General features: G+C 47.2%; 2 protein-coding genes across 14 annotated transcripts in view; both read left to right on the top strand.

Moving 5' to 3' along the window:
* The window catches only part of PIP5K1A (phosphatidylinositol-4-phosphate 5-kinase type 1 alpha), a 37,459-nt gene extending 31,913 nt beyond the window's left edge, over positions 1–5,546 (top strand). For 3 of the 9 annotated variants that reach the window (XM_026486628.3, XM_044379675.2, XM_044379676.3), the window contains 4 exons: positions 11–157; positions 357–486; positions 3,559–3,607; positions 3,887–5,546. In XM_026486628.3, the coding sequence (XP_026342413.1) occupies positions 11–157; positions 357–486; positions 3,559–3,607; positions 3,887–3,889 (329 nt within the window). In that variant the 3' untranslated portion in view covers positions 3,890–5,546. Of the gene's footprint in view, positions 1–10; positions 158–356; positions 902–3,558 lie in introns of those variants that run through there. The other 6 variants (XM_057310286.1, XM_057310287.1, XM_057310288.1 and 3 more) reach the window with 3 other exon arrangements.
* Positions 5,547–9,735: 4,189 nt separating this feature from the next.
* On the top strand, positions 9,736–19,071 carry PSMD4 (proteasome 26S subunit ubiquitin receptor, non-ATPase 4). 5 transcript variants are annotated; one of them, XM_044379678.2, is made up of 10 exons: positions 9,736–9,847; positions 14,617–14,757; positions 16,021–16,135; positions 16,518–16,604; positions 16,792–16,827; positions 17,030–17,245; positions 17,640–17,748; positions 17,914–18,045; positions 18,128–18,195; positions 18,783–19,071. In XM_044379678.2, exons 1-10 carry the CDS (start codon positions 9,822–9,824, stop codon positions 18,951–18,953), a joined length of 1,101 nt encoding a protein of 366 aa, XP_044235613.1. In that variant the 5' UTR covers positions 9,736–9,821; the 3' UTR covers positions 18,954–19,071. The 5 variants fall into 5 exon arrangements, with proteins under 5 accessions (XP_044235613.1, XP_026342417.1, XP_057166274.1 ...); XM_026486632.4 differs by having other exon boundaries at positions 16,792–16,860; XM_057310291.1 differs by having other exon boundaries at positions 14,617–14,790.
* The last annotated feature ends 2,378 nt before the right edge of the window (positions 19,072–21,449 follow it).

The following is a 21,449-nucleotide window of genomic DNA, read 5'->3' as shown; positions in this document are numbered from 1 at the left end:
CCTTTTGAAGTGAAGCCCTCTCCTTCCAAAAAGTTTCGGTCTGGCTCATCTTTCTCTCGGCGAGCAGGCCCCAGCGGCAACTCCTGCATTACTTACCAGACATCGGTCTCTGGGGAGCACAAGGCACAAGTGACAACCAAGGCGGAAGTGGAGCCAGGTCAGCGCCAGGGCTGGGGTTCCCATGTGATTGGGCACTCCCTCCCTTCCTTCTGAGCCCTATCTTATCTGCCTAGGACCTCTACTCCCCGTTCCTATCCAGGAAAAGCCAAGTTGCTACATTTTCCCCCCTGTATTTCCCCCACCCCATTTTGTCTTCCTTTTTATTTATTGATTTTCTTCCCTTTTCTTTTTTCCAGGCGTCCACTTCGGTCGTCCTGATGTTTTACCTCAGACTCCACCTTTGGAGAAAATCAGTGAGGTCTCGACTCTTCCTGACCCCTATTTCTCACCTGTAGTTGGAGAGACTTTGCAAATGCAAACTACAAGGTTGGTTCCTTGGCCCCTTTCTTCATGTAATCTTTTCATCTCTCTCTTCAGGTCCTTGGGAACCTCCATAATTTTGTTTTTTCAAGAGATCATTGTTTGTCCTTTGCTCTTTACTAGATTTTTCTGGGTTTACTTTCCTTTAGCTCATCTTTAGTGATTTGGAGGTGTGTCAACATCTCTGCATCTTTAGGGGGAGTGTAGACTTTCTGATAGTCAAAATACGCCCCAACTAACCCTTTATCTCCTGGTGAGTTAGGTGAGAATTCTCAGCTTACTTTGTAAGCCTGGAAATGTTCCTGGGCAGTGAAGAAAATGAACAGTCTTGTAAAAGGATCCATTCTAAAGATAGTGATTTAATTTTGTTACATGGTGTGTTGATTATCTATTCCATCATAATAAATTAACCCAAAACTTAGTGGATTAAAATAACAAATACATATTATAGCTTCTGTGGGTCAGGATTGTGGGTACAGCTTAGCTGGGTCCTCTGGCTCAAGGTCTTTCATGAGGTGTTGGCCACGGGCTCCCATCTCGTCCGAAGGTTCAACAGAGAGGCTTCACTTCTAAGCTCATTTATATGCTTATTGGCAGGATTCAATTCCTTGTGGGTTGCTGGACAGAGGGCCTTAGTTCCTTGCCTGCAGTTAGCTGGGGCCTCCCTTGGTTCTTTGCCACATGAGCCTCTCCTTAGGACGTCCTAACTCAGAACATCACAGCTGGCTTCCCTCAGAGCGAGCAAGTGAGAGTACATGTACCTATACGGAAGCCATAATCTTTTTGTGACCTAATCTCAGAATTGACGTCGTATTACCTGTACTGCGTTCTAGTCACTAAATCTAGCCCACACTCACAAGGAAGGGATTACACAAAGGTGTGAATACCAAGAAGCAGAACTCATTGGGAGCCACCTAAAAAGTGACCTATCACAGTCCCATCTCCTGGCCCCCAGTGATTCCTATCCCTCCCTGTGCGAAATGCATTCATTTGTTCCCATGGTCTTCAAAAGCTTCATCCCATTATAGCAGCGGCTTAAGTTCCAGAATTTTGTCATCTGAATTAGGTCTTGATTTGGAGGAGCTCCCCAGGTATTGTTCCTTGAATACAGTTGCTCTCAATCTTTGGACTTGTGAAACTAAAGAGACAGCTGTTCTCTCCCTACCCACCCAGCAGACAGTGGTGAGGCAGTCAGTAGATAACCAGTGAACACATGCCTGTCCAAAAAGAGGAGTGAGGGAGGCACAGAGGAGTCACTGGTTCATAGCTAGTCCAAAATTCAGCAATTGTTGGAGTTTCTTTAATCAGGGGAAAGGCTTGGGAGTAATTCTCCATGACTCTTGACTCTATCTTGTGAACTCTTGGTTTTGCTTTCTGGGTCTTCCTTTTTCATGAAAGTTAGAATCTGTTTGCAGCTGAATAGTTTTCTCAGCCTGCTTCCTGCCAGTACAGTTTTGGGGTCCAGCGGTTTCTTTGTTTTGCACTGTGTCTGTCCCTTTCAGTCCCAAGCTGTGAATGTTTCTGCTGTTATAATGCCTTCAAAGATTTTCTGGGCCTCCCGTGAGTCTCACTGGTATTCAGTCCCCTAGACAAAAGCCACACCCATAGATACCTTCTTCATAAGCCCTCTGCTTCTTAGAGATCCTGTTAAGTTGAGAGGATCTGGGAGATGTTAATCTTTTTGAATGGCCTTTTGTATGATTGAATAGTACTCTAAGGAACCAACTTTGATTTTTCTGAAGTCTTAAAAAAATGTTTTACAGTCATACATACCCTTGGCTTTGTCTCTAGATCGCATTTTCCTGGCAGTGCTTGCTCACAAGCTGTTTCTTAATTTTCGCATTGTTTGGTATCTGGAGGAACTCAGAATTCTCAAAACCATCAAGTCCTGGCAAGCCCTCCTTTTATTTAACAGTCCTTCCCTTAATTTTTTTCTTCTCATTTTACTATAAGCATTAAGAAGGAACCAGGTGGCAACATTAGCACTTGTTTAGAATTCTCCTTAGGTAGATCACCCAATTCATTAGACACATTCTGCTTTTCACATACCTGCATATGACGTTGTTGCAAAACTTTGTTCCACTGCATTACAGGGATCCCCTTTCTTTCACTTTCCTGTAAGATTTTTCTCACTTTCCTTTGAGCCCATACTGGCAACTCCCTTGTTCAAGTCTAAAATTCTACAGTATATTCATGGCACTTCTAAACTTTGACTAACACTGTCCTTAAAGCCCACTTCCCTCTTCCAAAGCCACTTCCACTTTTTAGATTTTTAGTTCAGTAGCACTTCACTTCCAGGTACAAACATTTATGTTATATATATTATTGTGTAACAAATTACCCCCAATTTGGCAGCTAAAAACTACAAACATTTATTATCTCAGATTTTATGTGGCTTCAGTATCTAGGAGTGACTTAGCTGGGTGCCACTGGCTCAGGGTCTCTCAGGAGGTTACAGTGAAGCTGTTAGTCACGGAAGTAGTCTCATCTGGAGGCTCACCCCGGGGGAGGATCAACTGGCAAGCTCGCTTATATGGTTGTTGGCAAGGTTCAGTTCATTGCAGGCTGTTGGCCAATGGTCCTCCCTCAGTTCCTTGTCACATGCTCTCTCCATGTGGCGACTAGCCTCCCTCAGAGCAAACAGTTGGTGAGAGAGCTCGAGCCCAAGAGGAACCTAGGTAGGGTCTTTTTGTAACTTAATCTCAGAATTGATATTCCATCACCTGGCCTATATTCTGTCCTCTGGAAGAGAGTCACTAAATCCAGCTGCATTCAAGAGGAGAGAATTACACAATGGCACAAATATCAGGCAGCAGGATCACTGAGTGCCTACCACACCTGGGAATTGAGGACAGAAGGGGAGGGTATTAGGAAATATTTTTGTAGTACTCAGGAAGCTAAATAGTTAATTAAAACAACTTGCTTCTAAGTCTGGTAGTTTCTTAGCCTCCTCTTTCTGAATCCTGAGTTGATCCTGAAGTGAAATATGGAGAAGCAGTATGAAATTTGACTTGAGAGGATCGTCCTTTCTCCTTCTAATTCTTCTCCTCTCTGCCTCCATTTTTTTTCTCCTGTTAGTTCAGCCCTCTTGGAAAAGCCTGAAGTTGCAGAGTCAGAGTTCACCCATGTGAGTGTCTGGGACGTGGGGGAGGTGAATGCTTTCTTTGAAGGGTATAAAGAGTATCACTGATGGAGTGGAACAGGGAGTTAGTTGGCAAGGTTAGAGGGAATGGGTGCCCCTTTAATCTTGCCTTTTTAAATTTTGTTGAGACCTTGTACTTGGAAGCGGAGGATGAAATAGAAGAAAACTTAACTCTGCCAGTCAGGCTGAAATGAACTTGAATTCCATTCCTGCCTCCTCATTTCATACTTCACATCCTTAACCTTATACCCTTTCCGTTTCCAGTGAGCAAAAAAACTCAGAAGACCTGGAACAAGATTCTACCAGCTTGGTGATCCCAAGGAGCCAGCCCTTGCCCCAGCAATGCTGAGTTTTCTTTGTGGTCATCACAAAAGGAGTATAATGGAGGCTAGGGGAGCTCTCTGTCTCCTTCCTGAAGAAGAACCTCTTCTCCTTCCCCTTCCTTATGAATGGGCATTAGTGCCTCGGACAGTTGAGGACAGCAGCATCTTCTCCACTTCTGAGTTAGGTGGCACGGATTTTCAACTGGCCAGCCTTGGCTTCCACAATTGAATTGTTTTCAAACCCCCATTCTTCCTGCTGGAAGTGGGGTTGCTGGACTTGGTGGTTTTCTTCCTCTTCATCTACCTTTCACCTGGAGCTGGACTCTTAATTTCCTCAGGACAGACTGGCTGGCACATTATCTCCACCTTCACGCTTTCTCTGGAAGAAGACCCTTGTAATCTTTGTAAAGGTTTTTGGGAGTAAGGGTGTTAAGCCAACTTCCACCTTCCTTTTTCTTTTTCCTTAAAAAAAGGAAAAGAAAAACTAGCACACAGCACACAATTTGAAGCCAGACAGTTTCAGATCAAAACTGCAGAAGTGTTGGGAGAGATGCCTATTTGTGGGGTTCCCTCAGAAGAGCCCCCTGGTGTTTGAGAAATGGAAGTATGGCACTGCTTTGCCAGGAGCAGCTCCTCTTTAACTCCTCCTCTCTTGATGAATTTCTTAAGGCTGAAGGAATGGAGAGAGTGGGACATGGGGTAATCTTTACCCCTTTTGTTGAAACAGTAGGGCAGTCATGGGACCAGAAGATCAGAGCCCTTGCTAGGCCGGACCCTACTCACTGCCAGGCCATCACGATTATTACTGTTTTGCAATTTGAAATGTATTCTGCTTGTTTTTCTAAATATGAAGACTTAATCAAATGAATTTGGATCCTTCTCAAAAGGAGGTTTCTTCCTTGCTCTTCCCACCTTTTCCGACAGTGTTCTGCTGTTCGAGGGGCTGAGGTGGAGAGGGGACACCTGTGTCCGTTTAACAGTCAGTCTGTATGAGGCTAGAGAATATTTGCTTAGACTCATGGGGAGCCAGCAGATTCTTGCCTAGGTGAGGTCATTGCTGTGCCACATGCCCTGTCTCTTCTCATGCAGAGAACTCGGAAATGGGAGCTGTGTAATCCGTCTGTTCCCCACCTCCAAGAGTTGTGGCTCCCCACCTGATCCTCCTGTCTGGGGACTGAGGGGGCCTGGCATCTCAGGCAGGTCGTTGAATACTGTCCCGTCTCCCATCCCGCCCGACCTTGATAGTAGGTTAGCCCATCCCTCAAGTAACTGTCTATATTAGACACCCCCAGCCAGTTTCTGGCTGCCTGTCTTTGCTGCCATGTTCTTTTTTACAAGAAGGAAAGAAACAATTCTTGCTATTTTTTTTTCATAATTTACTATTTATGATGTATTTAAGTGTTTTATTCAGGACAGAGTTCTGTAGGGAGCGGGAGGGAATATTTGAGGGAGGCTGGGTCTTAGGGAAGGGAATGGGGAATCAGCATTTTTATGAAGTGTCACTATTTGCCTCCACTTTGTATTGTTCAGAAATGGCAAATGCAATATAAAAGTGATAAATACCTGGTTTTAATGTATTAAACTTTCATCAGTTATTTAGACCTCTTGTTTCTTGCGGATTCTTTTTCATACACCATCTGCTCCACCTTCCTGCCCCAGCTCGGGCTCAGTGTTGTTTACGTTGCCCTGAGCAAATGCTGCATCCTTGCCAGTGGCCTTCAGTCTGGTGCAGGCTGGTGCTGGCTTCGTTCCCTACCTTCCAGCCACCTCTGCACTTGAACAACTTCAACTTGACAAGGAAAAGCTGTGAATGAATATGAAGGGAATTACTGTAGGTCTGTTGCCTAATGGCAGCCTACTTTAACTGACCGATCTGGGAATCCAAAGCTCTAAGTCTTCCTCAAGTTTAGGGGGAAAGGAGGAGGGACAAAGCAAGCTCGAGGTCATTTGGCCTTTGGATTCCCTTTCCTTCCCCTGACCTGATGCTAAGGTGTCACTTCGAGGACCAGAGACTGGCTGCTTCCCTCAGTTCTGTTTTCCGCTTCTGTGAGGTTGAGCTTAGTTATTAATTAGGCTTTTTTGCTGTGATGGGAAACGACCAAAGAGGGGGTGCTTGTTCTAAGGCATGCGTGTGGGGAAGTTTGGAGAGAAGCAAGTTAACTAAATACTGTTCTTTCCACAGTACTATTCCTTATCTTGTTACGATCATTCTACAAATATTTATGCAGGAGCTAGTGAGCAATGCACTGGGTAGCTGGAGGTCAAAAGAAGTAATTGAGCTTCAAGAGTTTACAGGAGGAGCACACACATACTTGTGTGTACACAAAAACGATGTTTTAGGTGGATTACAGTTAAGGGTTTCAGTTCTCTGAGAGGGTGGTACAGAATATATTAGGTGGAAGAAAATGAGAGGTTACTGTGGACTAGAAGTGTTGGAGAAAGTTGCACATGAACCCAAGAGCCTAGAGGTATGAGAGGGGTCCTATTTTGGAGAAGAAGGAAGACCCCACAGTGGAAGCAATGGTGAAGGAGATCTGAGTGAGAATCCTGGAGTAGGTATAGGTGGGGGCCACACGGGAAACGTTGATGGCTAGGCTGAGGAATTTTTTTTTTTAAGATTTTATTTGACAGAGCATGAGCAGGGTGAGGGTGTGCAGAAGGAGAGGGAGAAGCAGGCTCCCCACTGAGCAGGGAGCCTGACCTGGGACTCCATCCCAGGACCCCGGGATCATGACCCGAGCCAAAGGCAGACGCTTAACCGGCTGAGCCACCCAGGCACCCCTAGGCTTGAGGCATTTTTTATTTTAAACTGTAGGCAGTGAGGAACTGTAGGATGTTTTTTGCCTCTAAGTAGAACATGATCAAAATTATTCAGACTACGGATGCCTGGGTGACTCAGTTGGTTAAGTGTCTGCCTTCAGCTCAGGTAATGATCCCAGGGTGGTGGGATCGAGTCCTGCATCGGGCTCCTTGCTCGGTGGGGAGCCTGCTTCTCCCTCCGCCTGCTGCTCCCCTGCTTGTGCTCTCTCGCGCGCTCTCTCTGATAAATAAATAAATAAAATCTTAAAAATAATTCAGACTAATCTGTTGACAAAGTTCTGTAAAAGTAGATAGAACAAGCAGGTCAGACTATGATTTAGGTGTGAGGTGGTGTGGGAGAGTAGAGGTGATGATAAAACTGACAGAACAAGTAGTAATTGAAGGAGGAACTGGGGATTGTCATTTGAATGTGAGTTTAAGTCACTCCTTTAGACTGGATAAGGAAAAAACTTTCCTTAATAGAAATCAAATCTGGACCTGTTTTAGGCGTAAGTGGTCTTTCTGCCACCCTTTTGTGGTCACTCCCTCTTCAACTATCCATGCAACTGCCGAGTGGGGGCAGTAGCTGCCCTCTCACAGTCAGAGGGTCCCTCTAGTGGTGAGCGGCAACCGCTCCTACAGCGGGACCCTGCAATCCAAATGCAGGTAGGGCCTGCTAGGGGAGAACTGCGATAACTCAAGGAAACCGAATGAGGCCATAGGATAATAAAGCTGGAGGGGCACCTGGGTACCTCGCTTAGGCATCTGACTTCGGCTCAGGTCATGATCTAGGGATCCTGGGATTGAGCTCCGTTTGGGACTCCCCGCTCAGCGAGGAGTCGGCTTCTCCCCCTCCCCCTGCTCCTGCGCACGCATGCGTGCGCGCGCTCTCTCTCTCTCTCTCAAATAAATAAGTAAACCTTAAAAAAAAAAAAAAAAAAGGATATGGGGGTCCTGGGTGGCTCAGTCAGTGAAGTGTCAGGCTCAGGTCATTATCCCAAGGTCCTAGGATCAAGCCCCACGTAGGGCTCGCTGAGCCTTCTTCTCCCTCTCCTTCCTGCTCGTGCTTGCTCTTGCTGTCTCTCAAATAAATTTTTAAAAAATCTTTTTAAAAAAAGATAATAAAGCTGGAAATCCTGGTTTAATGTTTTTCTCTTAAGCATGTCAATCTCAACTATTCTGAAAGTTATTCACCAGAGGTGGAGTCTCATCCCTTCTTGTCATTTAACATATGTTCCAGGGGATGCCTGGGTGGCTCAGGTTAAGCATCGCCCTCTGCTCAGGTCATGGTCCCAGGGTGCTGGGATCAAGCCCCAAATCAGTCTCCCTGCTCAGCGGGGAGCCTGCTTCTCCCTCTCCCCCTGCTTGTGCTCCCTCTCTCACTGCCTGTCAAATAAATAAATAAAATCTTTTTTTAAAAAAGGAACTTTTTTTAAATAAATAAACTGTGTATTCTTTAGTTTTTTCTCTTTTCTTTCTTTATTTTTAAGTAGGCTCCATGCCCAGTGCAGAGTCCAAAGTGGGGCCCGACTGAGGACCCTGAGATCAAAACCTGGGCTGATACCAAGAGTCAGACACTTAACTAACCGAGCTGCCCAAGAGACCCTCTTTCTTCCTTTTTTTTTTTTTCTTGAAGATTTTATTTTTTAAGATTTTATTTATCTGAGAGAGAGAGAGAGCTCTAGACAGGGGCGGGGAGCGGAGAGATCACAAGCGGGGGGGGGGGGGGGGGGGGGGAGGGATGGAGGGAGAAGCAGGCTCCCAGCTGAGCAGGGAGCCTGAAAGGGGACTCGATCCTAGGACACTGGGATCATGACCTGAGCCGAAGGCAGATACTTAACTGACTGAGCCACCCAGGTGCCCTTAAAGATTTTATTTTTAAGTAATCTCTACACCCAACATGGGGCTTGAACTCACAACCCGGAGATCAAGAGTTGACTGCTTTGCTGACTGAGCCGGCCAGGTGCTCCTCTTTAGTTGTTCAAGGACACAAAGAGGTCAATATCATCTGTAAACTTATTTTTTTGAAATATTTTATTTATTATTTGACACAGAGAGAGAGAGAGGGAGAGAGTAAGCACAAGTAGGGAGAATGGCAGGCAGGGGAGAAGCAGGCTCCCCGATCAGCAAGGAGCCCGATGTGGGGCTGGATCCCAGGACCCTGGGATCATGACCCAAGCTGAAGGCAGGTGCTTAACGGACTGATCCACCCAGGCGCCCAATTCAACACATATTTGAATGTTATTCTTTTTTTTTTTTAAGATGTTATTTATTTATCTGACAGAGAGCGACAGCCAGTGAGAGAGAGAACACAAGCAGGGGGAGTGGGAGAGGAAGAAGCAGGCTCCCAGCGGAGGAGCCCGATGCGGGGCTCGATCCCTTAACGCCGGGATCACGCCCTGAGCCAAAGGCAGACGCTCAACGACTGAGCCACCCAGGCGCCCCTGAATGTTATTCTTGATTAACAAACCAAATGGTTTACTAGTTTGTCTCCCATTCTTTGGGAGATTGGTTATAAAAGGATTGAGTCGTCAAACCTTTTCTGGGTTCTTACCATGTGTGGGGCTCTGTACTGGGCTCAGGGATTATAAAGATTAAGACAACTTTCCTGCCCTTAATTAAATGGAAGAGAGAGATATATATTCAATTCTGGAGGACACGGGCTTAGTGGTTAGGTGCACAAAGCGCTATGGGGCAGTGATAGAGCTGAAACGTCGTTAGCCAGCCCACAAACTTCTAAAAATGACGATGCTAGCAAACATATCCACAGCAATTTCAAGGGGTCCTCCACCAATTCTTTTAGATCCTCCAGCAGGGAATTCAACCAGAGAACTCGGATAACAGGGAAGGTAGAGGTGGACCCTTTTTTTGTGTGTCACCTCAGTCCTCCGTCTGTCCCCCACATACCCTTTTATTTTGGCGGCGCCTACAATTCCCAGAGCGCAACGCGGACGGAAGCGGAAGCGGAAGCAACTGGCTGAGCGAGGCCTGTGATTGGTGGTGAGCGCTGGGCCAATGGGAGGAGTTGTTGTTAAGCCGTCTAGAAGAACCGGTCGGGGAGGGAGGAAGGTGGCAAGATGGTGTTGGAAAGCACTATGGTTTGGTGAGGAGCTACCTCGGGACCCGTGGGGGGCCGGACTGCGTGGGGGGCGCGTGTTGCGCGGAGGCCGGGTGGGCCTGGGGTGGGGGTGGGGCACCGATCGGTGAGATGCGGCCCTGGGCCGGGAAGGAAGGAGCCCCATCGACTCCCTGAGTCATCCCAGGGCCCGGGAGAGGAGGACGGGCCGGGAGTACCCCAGTATCCCTCAGCCCTCGGATTGTCATTGACTGGCCGATCCTCGCTTCTTTGCTCTATTTTAGCGTCGTCTCCCTTAGACCAGTCCCAGATCTGCTGTCTGTAGCCAGAGTCTGCTTCTCAGACTCATCAGCCCTCCTCTCCTCTTCTCAAAATAGTGGATCTTAGCAAGAGAGATTGTAAATCCTTTTCCCGCCCCAGTCTTTCATCTCTGTATCCATTACCTTTCCCTGTATCATCTTCAAAGGTACTATTTATAAATTGCTTCCTATGTGTCAGGCATTAATGTACGTTTCCTCACTTAAACCTCACACCACTTCTAGGTAAATATTCGTCGGTTTTACAGATGAGGATACCGAGTCTCAGCAGTTTTAGATGACTTACCCAAAGTCACACGGGTAGTTAAGTGGGGGAGCCAAGATTTAAACCCTAGGCTCTCTGACATTAAAGCTCTTCTCTGGTGAGCTGGCCCTCCTCTTCAGTCTCAGACTTGGGCTGAGTATCTTATTATGAGTTGGATTAGAAGCAGAGGACACAAGCTTTTGCAAGGTTTTCAGTTTCTTCGAACTATGAGAGTAGAATATACTATGGAATAGTGCACAAACAAATCGCCGTTGGATGGAACAGCCACCTAAGAGTTTCTTTTGGGGAGGTGGGGGGGAAGGATAACTTTGCCAGATAAAATATAGGATGCCCAGCTAAATTTGAATTCATATAAACAGCAGTTTTTAACATAAAAATGCCTATAAGTCTGTCCTAAATATTGCGTAGGACATATTTATCCTAAAAAGTTATTTGTTAATTATCTGTACTTCAGATTTAACTGGGAGTCCTATATGTTTATGTGCTAAATCTCGCAACTTCTGGGACAGAGCGTGTTAGAGTAGAAAAAGGACAGGATTTGGAATCCAAACTCCTGTGTGTTCTGCTACTTACTTACCAGCTGCATGTTCTTGAGAATGTAGTAAATCTCTCTCTGGGAATAGTCATAATGTCCCCTTGCCCTACACTCCAGTTAGGTGAAATGCTTGTGACGGCGCTCTGTCCTGCATAGCATTGTACACCTGTTAGTTGCAGTGTACCTGAGGAGTCCTCAAGAGGGAGTTTAAGAGGGGCCTTGAAGGAACTTTGACAAATGCTGAGAGACCCTGACAGGTAGGGGTAGGGGCAGAAACAAAGCTGTTGAAATGTAAATGCCTAAGGTGTGGTTAAGGATTAGGGTATAGGTTATCATGACTTGATTTTAAGGTTGATTTACGGTAGTTTCTTTCTTTCTTTTTGAAAGGTAGAAAACCACAAATGTCAAGCTCAGGAGGTTGAACTCTGGTACCTTTCAATAGAGGACTCCTGAAAGAGTTCTGAGCATGGTGGAGGCAGAGCTGTATACAAAATACGGTTTAAAAATATTGGCCTGGGGGCACCTTGGTGGCTCAGTGCGTTAGGTGTCTGGCTCTTCATCTCAGCTTAGGTCTTGATCTCAAGAGTACTGAGTTCAGGGGTGCCTGGGTGGCTCAGTGTTAAGCGTCTGCCTTCGGCTCAGGGCGTGATCCCAGGGTCCTGGGCTCGAGCCCCACATTGGGCTCCCTGCTCCGCTGGGACCCTGCTTCTTTCTCTCCCACTCCACCTGCTTGTGTTCCCTCTCTCGCTGGCTGTCTCTCTCTCTGTCAAATAAAATAAAATAAAATAAAATAGTAAATAAAATAAAATAAAATAAAAAGTTCTGAGTTCAAGCCCCAGGTTGGGCTTCATGCTGGGCATGGAGCCTACCTAAAAAAAAGAGAAAGAAAGGAAGGAAGGAAGGAAGGAAGGAAGGAAGGAAAAGAAAGAGAGAAAGAGAAAGAAAGAAAGGAAGGAAGGAGGAAGGAAGGAAGGAAGGAAGGAAAAGAAAGAGAGAGAGAGAAAGAAAGAAAGAAAGAAAGAAAGAAAGAAAGAAAGAAAGAAAAGAAAGAAAGAAAGAAAGAAAGAAAGAAAGAAAGAAAGAATACTGGCCTGGCTTGATGGGAGGAAAGATTAGCCCCAGAGAGACCTGTTGGTGTCCAGTCGTCGCAGCCCAGTCACAGGACAATGATGAGAGCCGCTCCTTTTTTCTGTAGAGCCTCATGCTCTGCTGTGCATGAAAATTCTGTGGAGTTTATTTGACTCCGCCTTCCCTTTGCAGAGGCAGACTCCCAGCCAGGGAAGTCCAGGCGTCTTTATTCTTTTTTTCTTTTTTTAAGATTTTTATTTATTTGACAGAGACACAGCAAGAAGAGGGAACACAAGCAGGGGGAGTGGGAGAGGGAGAAGCAGGCTTCCCGCTGAGCAAGGAGCCTGATGCGGGGCTCGATCCCAGGACCCTGGGATCATTCCCTGAGCCGAAGGCAGACGCCTAACGACTGAGCCACCCAGGCGCCCCTGTATCCTTTTTTAAATGAAGACTTTATGGAATAGCTGGATGATATCATAAGCCCTTGTTTTGAGATGGATTTTTGTTGGGAAAAATTATATACTGTTGAGCAAAAGTAGTCAAGAAATAGGTATATTATTCAATTCATATAAAGTTCAAGACTGGAGAAACTAAACAGTGTGTTTTTTAGGGATGTGTGCCTAGTTTGTTAAGGCATCTGTGTTTTTAGTACCCCCATACTACCATCACCCTCCCAGCGTTCTGATGGATGACAAAATGTGAGCCCCGCTTCCACATTCTCCAGTGTCTGTTCTCCCTGCCTCTCACGTTGCTGGTGCTCGCAGCCTTTCTTCCAGCCCTCCTCCACCTGCTGCTCTTGCCCACAGCCCTTATACGTAGTAGCTGTTCCAGCCGGACAGTCCTCAAAGCCTCCATTGTTTTTTATATTTGGACTCACTGCTGTATTTGAAGCTAGAGAGGCTGTTGCTTCTCTGCTGGGAGAATCATCAGGAACAGTGTATCAGGGAAAAAAGAATATAATGCGTGGTGAGTAGAGTCAGCCCTTGACCTCACTACGTAGATGGAGTTTCCCCTATGAGAACTAGTCTGTGTTTCCTGCTTATTGTTAGGCGCTGTGCTAAGTACTTCTATGCATTCCATCATCATAGCAATCCTGTAAGCCTACCTTCTCCTCCATACAGTAAAACCCACTTCACAGATGAAGTAACTAGACCCTAGAGAAATTAAGTAACTTTCTTAGGATCATAGTATTAATAAATAACAGATTGGGGATTTAAATCTGAACCTGAACACTGCCGTTTACTCCCTTTTCTGTTTCTTTCAGTAGTTTCTTAATTGCCTTTCTTCATCGTTTTTGGCTTAGATTTATTGCCAGTCAAAGGATATTAAAGAAAAAGATTGCCCCCACCCATATTTTTTTAAAGATTTTATGTATTTATTTGTCAGAGATGAGCTTGAGCGGAGGAAGGAGCAGAGGGAGAAGCAGACTCCCCACTGAGCAGGGAGCCCGGATTCAGGGCTGGATCCCGGGGCCTCCAGGATCATGACCTGAGCCGAAGATGTGCGCTTAACTGACGGAGCCGCCCAGGCGCCCCCAGCCCATATTTTGTTAGCCAGTGGAAATGAAGTGGGTCAAGTCAGGAATCCTGTTCGCAGCTTGTATAACTGCGTCACTTTCTTGCCTTCTTATGGTCTCTGGGAAGCCAGAGCTTGTATTTCATATTATCTGGATTTCTTAGATTGGGAAAATGCAAGCATAAAAGAAGTGAGACCCCATCCATGGAACCTCATTTTTGCAGTTTGGTCCAGCTGCCAAAGCTGTTAAACATTTAACCAGACGATTGCATTGCACTTTCCTGCGCTCAGTGCTGCTGAGCACGTATTATTTTATAAGTATTTTCTACCTTTGGAATACTTTTTTTTTTAATGGATTCTTAAAGATGTTTATTTATTTGACAGAGAGAGCATAAGCAGGGGGAGCAGCAGGCTCCCCGCTGAGCAGGGAGCCCAGTGCGGGGTTCGATCCCAGAACCCAGGGGTCATGACCTGAGCCGAAGGCAGACACTTAACTGGCTGAGCCACCCAGGCGCCCCAGGAATACTTCTATCTTGAAGGCAAACTTAGAATATTCTCCCGTGACAGTGCCTAATGTGTTTAACTGCAGCTTATAAGAAGGTGATTGTGGTACTGGAACAGATTGCAGTGTTTGGTGCTTATCAGAATCATTTGTGGAATGGAGATTTAAAATGTGTTTCCTCCTTTGGTCTTTTTTTTTTTTTTTTTTTTAAAGAAAGGGAGGCGTGGGGCAGAGGGAGAAGGAGAATCTTACGTAGTCTCCACACCTAGCGTGGAGCCCAATATGAGGCTTGATCTTACAACCCTGAGATCATGACCTGAGCCAAAATAAAGAGTTGGCTGTCCTACCGACTGAGCCCCCCGGGCGCCCCTCCTTTGATCATTTTGAGTCAGTAAGTCTGGTGTAAGGCTTGGAAGTCTGTGTGTGTGTGTGTTTTAAGTTGTAGGTGGTTCTGTGTTTCACAGAAACTGACAGCCGCTGCTGTGCATGACAAAGTCCCTCAAAGAAGTGTTGAAGGAGGGTAGGGGTCCCTGGAACTAGAGAGGATGTCTCAGATCTTACAATACGTCCTCTCTCTTTCTTTTAATCTGACAGTGTGGACAACAGTGAGTATATGCGGAATGGGGACTTCTTACCTACCCGGCTGCAGGCTCAACAAGATGCTGTCAACATAGTTTGTCACTCTAAGACCCGCAGCAACCCTGAGAACAACGTGGGCCTCATCACACTGGCCAAGTACATGGGGCAGAGGAGGAAGGGGCTTGCTAGGTGGGTGGGTGTTTTCCCATATCTAACCCACTGTGGTATCCAGGTTGCTCTCCTTCTGTAGGTCCCATGAAGTTGCATTTGCCCATCAACCTTCCTAGACTAACTTCTTCACTATTCAGAAGAAGTATAAATAGCAACTTGAGTTTATTTATTTATTTATGTATTTATGTATGTATGTATCTTAAAGACTTATTCACATATTTGAGAAAGAGAGAGCATGAGCACAGGGTGGGTGGGGAGGGGCAGCGGGAGGGGGAGAGAAGCTCCAGTGGACTCCCTGCTGAGCAAGGAGCCTGATGTGGGGCTCGATCTCAGGACCTGGAGATCGTGATGTGAGCCAAAATCAGGAGTCTGATGCTTAACTAACTGAGCCACCCGAGCGCCCTGCAACTTGAGTTTAACATTAATCTGAATTTAATACAGCTATGAAACTAAATCTGGGGTGCAATTTCACAATATGTTTTAGTCAGTGAAAAGTCATTTTAGGCAAGAGTGCCCAGGGCCTGTATCACACATCCTCTTACCCCAAAAGTGATTTGTTTTAAGAACTGATAACCCGCAAATGAGTAACCTCCCATCCCAGTATTTATGTTGCTAGCTGGCAAGTGGGTCTGGAAGTGGAGCAGCGAGGAGACATAGTCACCAGCATCGAACTGCGGCGGGAGATTCTTGGGGCCTGGGAGCAGGATAACATGAGAAGGACTCAAGGGAAACATGGGGAGGAAGAGGGCAGGTTTCTTGCAAAATCAACCGCTTATTTCCTGTGCTCATATCTACCAAATACTAGATGTTTTTCCCCATTTTATTGAGATACAATTGATACATAACATGGCATAAGTTTAAGGTACAGAACATAACGATTTGATATATGTATATATTGTGAAGTGATCACTGCGCTGAGTTTAGTTAATGCCCGTTTCTCACATAGTCACAAATTTTTCTTTCCTTGTAATGAGAACTTTTAAGACCTACCCTCTAAACACTGGATGTCTGATTAAGAAAAGTAGAGATTACAGTTACTATCGAGGTCTTTAAAGAAAAGGTGAGTCAGGGCACCTGGCTGACTTAGTGGGTAGAGCATGTGACTCTTGATCTCAGGTTTGTGTGTTCAAGCCCCATGTTGGGCGTAGAGCTTCCTTTAAAAAAAAGGGAAAAAAAGATGAGTCAAACACAGGTTTGGAGGCACTTGTCCTGACCTGAGATCACAGAAACCCTTTCCCTCCATCCCAGTGACTGTGAGGTGCTGACCACACTCACCCCTGACACCGGCCGCATCCTTTCCAAGCTCCACACCGTCCAGCCCAAGGGCAAGATCACCTTCTGCACCGGCATCCGCGTGGCCCACGTGAGTCCCTCTGGGTCCCTGTGATTGCTCCCCCTTGCTCTGCGCTGCTGCCCCCAGCGTCATTCGTTTCTTCCTGGAATGTGGAGCTAGAACCAGAGCGGGGGAAGAGAGGTGACCCAGGGAAAGGAGTAGAGGATATGGTGGGATGGATTCCACGACTGGTGATGGTGGTGAAGGAAAAGACCCCTGGAATTAAGTCTTAGCCCCTCTTCCTTGTCCACACAGAGGCACAGCAGGGAGGGAAGGGTGGAGGAGGGGTTAGACCTTACGCGAACATGACGGTGGACTTGAACATAGAAACCATAAGAAAAGAAGCAGGGTGCCAGGAGCGAGCTAAGTGATTGCTCTGGCTGCCTGTGAGAATTTGCTCTCGCTTTACAAGCTGGCTCTGAAGCACCGACAGGGCAAGAATCACAAGATGCGCATCATTGCCTTTGTGGGAAGCCCCGTGGAGGACAACGAGAAGGATGTGAGTCCAGGTGACGGCCGGGGAATGCGGGAATGGGGCCTCTTGGGGAAAGGCGGATATGGAGAAGTCAGTGTTTCTGCTGGGGGGGCCTTGAGGAGGTTAACCGATTTCCGTATGCGCTTGTGAGGTGTGTCATTTCCCCTCATGGTCTGGAACAGATTTCCTCATTTCTCTTCCCTCTCCCTAGCTGGTGAAACTGGCTAAACGTCTCAAGAAGGAAAAAGTAAATGTTGACATTATCAATTTTGGGGAAGAGGTGAGTAAGGACGGGTTGGGGGGCATGGACTCAACTTGGTTATAAACAGAACAGTCCTCACCCAGAGGAACGCCTGCACTGTGAGAGGGTGGTGACGGATGGAGCTGAAATGGCAGAGGAGGGGGAGCAAGGCGGTGAGGAGAGCGTCCTGTGTTCTTCCCTCCCCCAGGAGGTGAACACGGAAAAGCTGACAGCCTTCGTAAACACATTGAATGGCAAAGATGGAACCGGTTCTCATCTGGTGACCGTGCCCCCCGGGCCCAGCTTGGCCGACGCCCTCATCAGTTCTCCGATTCTGGCTGGTGAAGGTGGTGCCATGCTGGGGCTTGGTGCCAGTGACTTTGAATTTGGAGTGGACCCGAGTGCCGATCCCGAGCTGGCCCTGGTGAGCAAACGTCGGCCTCAGGTGGAGCCCAAGGGTCCTCCTTTGTCCTCTTATACTGAGGACCCACATACCACAGAGTGTCTCTAGGCCTGAACTGTCCTGAACACCCTCACTCATTTTCCCAGACTCCCTTTTGGTCCCTTCTCCCCTTAATCCTGTGTGATCTCTAGGGGCGCCAATGTCCGATTCCCTTGTTCACGTCTCCTCAGTACACCCCAGGTTTCTCCCAAGTCCGTCCTTTTTCCCTGTATCACCTCGCCCCTCCCCACGTTCTTCCCCATGTGCATAAACCAGAAGCTGCCCTTTGCGTTCCCTTCCCACCGCTCAGCTGACTTCCCCAAGTGCCTGTGAGGAAGGAGGGCGGAATATCTGACCTTGCCCTGCCCTTTGCCAGGCCCTCCGTGTTTCTATGGAAGAGCAGCGGCAGCGGCAGGAGGAGGAGGCCCGGCGGGCAGCTGCAGCCTCTGCGGCCGAGGCGGGGATTGCTACAGCTGGGGCTGAAGGTGAGGGACGGGGCCGAGCGTACCCCGTGGAGCGGGGCGGAGACGCTGGAGTAGCGGTGGGGAGGCCTGGCAGCATGGGAGTAGAGGGGCTGGGGGGGCAGTTTGCGGGTGGGCCTGTGTGGAGCAGGCACCTGTTCTCCTGTGCCGCTCTCCTCCTTTTTCCAGACTCAGACGACGCCCTGCTGAAGATGACCATCAGCCAGCAGGAGTTTGGCCGCACTGGGCTCCCTGACCTAAGCAGTATGACCGAGGAGGAGCAGATCGCCTACGCCATGCAGATGTCCCTGCAGGGTGCAGGTGAGCCAGGGCCCGGGAAGCGGTGCCCAGGCAGAGGTTGGATAGGGAAGTGGAGCTAAACAAACTGACCTCTTTTCCTCAGAGTTTGGCCAGGCAGAATCAGCTGACATTGATGCCAGTTCCGCCATGGACACATCTGAGCCCGCCAAGGTGAGGGCCAGCGATGACTCCCCACCCCCACCACGTTTAAGTCCCCTGGCAGTCATGTCCGTAGCCCTCTAGGCCTGGAACCATTCTTCAGGGTTTCATAGATGAGCTTCTTGACGAGCAGAGGGAAAGAAACACCTCGATCTACATTTCGTATTTGTAAACCCTGCTGAGGCAACAGAATGAACACATTCCGAGTTGGATAAGTGTCTGACGTTTGGCCGTTTTCCTTCCTTCTTGGTGGGAGCTGTCTGAACAGGTGTATAGGCTCTTGTTTTCCCGGGAGGGTGAGAGAGGGTCTAAGGCAAAGAAAAAGGAGTGGGTGGGTGTCTGATAGCATGAAATCTGAACATGATGACGTCTGGTTTTATCCTGTGTGCTCAGGAAGCAAAGTTCCGGTTTCTCTGTTTGGTCACTCGTGTGTGAGTTCCTACCATACGTAGGCACTGGGTCTGTTCCCGAATTGTCCTTTCTACCCTTGGCCGGAGGTGGCCCCAGCCCCAGACAGTCAGGTGCAGAGAGGGGCTCAGGCAGCAGCGCTTTCCCCAGGTGGCCCAGCCCCTGCCCGAGCCGACACTGCCCTTTTTCAGGAGGAGGATGATTATGACGTGATGCAGGACCCTGAGTTCCTTCAGAGCGTCCTGGAGAACCTGCCAGGCGTGGATCCCAACAATGAAGCTATTCGAAATGCCATGGGATCCCTGGCCTCGCAGGCCAACAAGGATGGCAAGAAGGACAAGAAGGAGGAGGACAAGAAATGAGACTGGGGGCAGGGTGGCTGAGCCCGCTCAGGGGGCTGCATAGCGTGGGCGGGAAAAAGGGTTAGATACGTTATCTGTAACCAGTACAACCTAAATAAAGCTTGGCAACTTTTGTTTCTCTTTTGCTTCCAATAGTGGTAGCTCTAAGTGTGACAGAGGGGAGGAGTGCCTGGCACAAGGGGAGTGTTCCCTATTGAGTCCTCTGTGTCTCCAGCACCTGGCCTCTCAATTCTGACGCCTGCTCCCTCCCTCCCTGCTCCATGCCAGTCTCTCCTGACACTTGCCCTGGGGCTGTTTCCCTGTCTCAGGAAGAGGAGCTTTGCTGAGAGTCAGTTTGGGGTAGGCTCTGGGGCCACAGGGGTGAGTAGAAAACAGTACTCGCCTTAAGGTGCCTGGCTGGCTCAGTCAGAAGAGCATGCGACTCTTGATCTCGGGCTCACGAGTTCGAGCCCTCCGTAGGGTGTAGGGGTTACTGTAAATACATATATACATAGTAACAGTACTGGCCTTCGGGGACTCGAGCGCAACACAGGGCCGGCCTGGAAATGAGTGCTGACACATGTCTGGTAGGTGCCCAAGGGGGCATGAACAAGACCCTGTGGAAACAGGAGAAAGGACTAAACCCTCATAGCCTCTGGGAGGCCTGTGACAGGGTGAGACATCAGCCAATGGGAGAGATGCAGGTGTGTCCAGCCAACAGGAACAAGTATGTGCTGATGGACCGAGGCACTTGGGAGGGTTGGGTAGCTCAGAGACTGGTTGGGCAAGTGGCACAAGATGTGAAAATAGGCAGCAATCAAAACACTGAAGATCAGGGATCCTTGAAGCCTGACTGTCACGAGGTGGGGTCTATGAAGCCGCGAGGTAAGCATGGTGTATCTCTGAATGCAGACGTGCGAACCCACATTTAGAGGAGGGTTGTCTTACAGGGTCTAGAAGAGAGAGCAAAATTCACATAATCCCACAGCAATTTCCTAAATGGGAGAAGATACTTGCAAATGATATATCCGGTGAGGGGTTAATCTCCAAAATATATAAAGAACTTCTGCAACCCAACAATAACAACAACAATTGCCTAAACAATGGGCAGACGACCTGATAGACATTTTTCCAAAGAAAACATGGAAATGGCCAACACACGAAAAGATGCTCAACACCAATCATCAGGGAAATGCAAATCAAAGTGCAAATCACCCATACCGGTCAGAAGGGCCAGTACCAGAAATACACGAAATAACGAGTATCGACAAGGACAAGGGTAACGAAGGAAAGGGAACCCTCATGCACTCTGGGTGAGGATGTAAATTGGTACCATTGTGGAAAACAGATTGGAGTTTCCTCAAATTAAAAACAAATACCATACAAACCAGTAATTCCACTACTGGGTATTTACCCAAAGAACACAAAAGTACTTGCTTAGAAAGACAGGTGTACCACTCTAACATCTATAATAGTCAAGATGATTGAAGCAACCCGTGTCCATCAGCAGATGAATGGATAAAGAGAAAGACACATGTACATATATAGATTGCTATATCTCTATAGGTATGTCTGCATATCTACACACAGACACACAGACACGGGGATAGTAGCCATAAAAAGGGTGGGATCTTGTCATTTAAGGCAACATAGATGGACCTAGAAGGTATAAGTGAAATAAGACAGACAAATATAGTTTCACTTATATGTGGATCTTAAAAAAAAAAAAAAAAGGAACAAACACCAAAAAAGCAGAAATAGTCCCATAAATACAGAGAACAAACTGGTGATTTCCAGAGGGGAGGCGGATGGGGGGTAAAATGAGTGTAGGAGACACAGGCTTCCATCATGGAATGAGTCAGTTATAAGGGTGAAAGGCACAGCATAAGGAATACAGTCACTGGTATTGTAATAGTGTTGTGTGGTGACAGGAGACTTCAGTAGTGGGGAGCACAGAATACGGACTTATGGAATCACTATGTTGTATACCTGAAACTATGGTAACAAATAACTATCAGCTATACTTCAATTTAAAAAAAAATCATATTGTCCTCTTGTTTACTATATTTAAAGAGGTAATTAATATTTGACATAAAATAACATATATAAATCATGAAGCATAACAACAAAATGAACATATCATCTGCACTCAGTTTAAGACCTAGAATATTCCAGGGGCACCTGGGTGGTTCAGTCAGTTAAGTGTCTGCCTTCGGCTCAGGTCATGATCCCAGGGCCCTGGGATCGAGTCCCGCATTGGGCTCCCTGCTCAGCGGGCAGTCTGCTTCTCCCTCTTGCTCATGCTCTCTCTCTCTCAAATAAGTAAAATCCTAAAAAAAAAAAAAAAAAAAAAAAAAAAAAAAAAGCTATAGAATATTCCTAATGCCACATACCTATGTGTGTCTTCTTGAACCCACTTCTATGTCCTCCTCAGAGATAACTATTTTTTAAGGATTTTATTTATTTGACAGCACAAGCAGGGGAAGCAGCAAGCAGAGGGAGAGCGAGAAGCAGGCT

Source organism: Ursus arctos, unplaced genomic scaffold (genome assembly GCF_023065955.2).
Source record: "Ursus arctos isolate Adak ecotype North America unplaced genomic scaffold, UrsArc2.0 scaffold_12, whole genome shotgun sequence".
Taxonomy (NCBI): Eukaryota; Metazoa; Chordata; class Mammalia; order Carnivora; family Ursidae; genus Ursus; species Ursus arctos.
Note: the sequence above shows the minus strand (reverse complement) of the source record. Positions and strands in the feature narration are given on the sequence as shown.

Coding starts and splice junctions, on each gene's coding strand:
- PSMD4 (XM_057310290.1), top strand. CDS start 9,822: ATGGTGTTGGAAAGCACTATGGTTTG. Junction 16,136..16,517: donor CCGGCATCCGCGTGGCCCAC/GTGAGTCCCTCT, acceptor TCGCTTTACAAG/CTGGCTCTGAAGCACCGACA. Junction 17,749..17,913: donor TGCTACAGCTGGGGCTGAAG/GTGAGGGACGGG, acceptor TCCTTTTTCCAG/ACTCAGACGACGCCCTGCTG.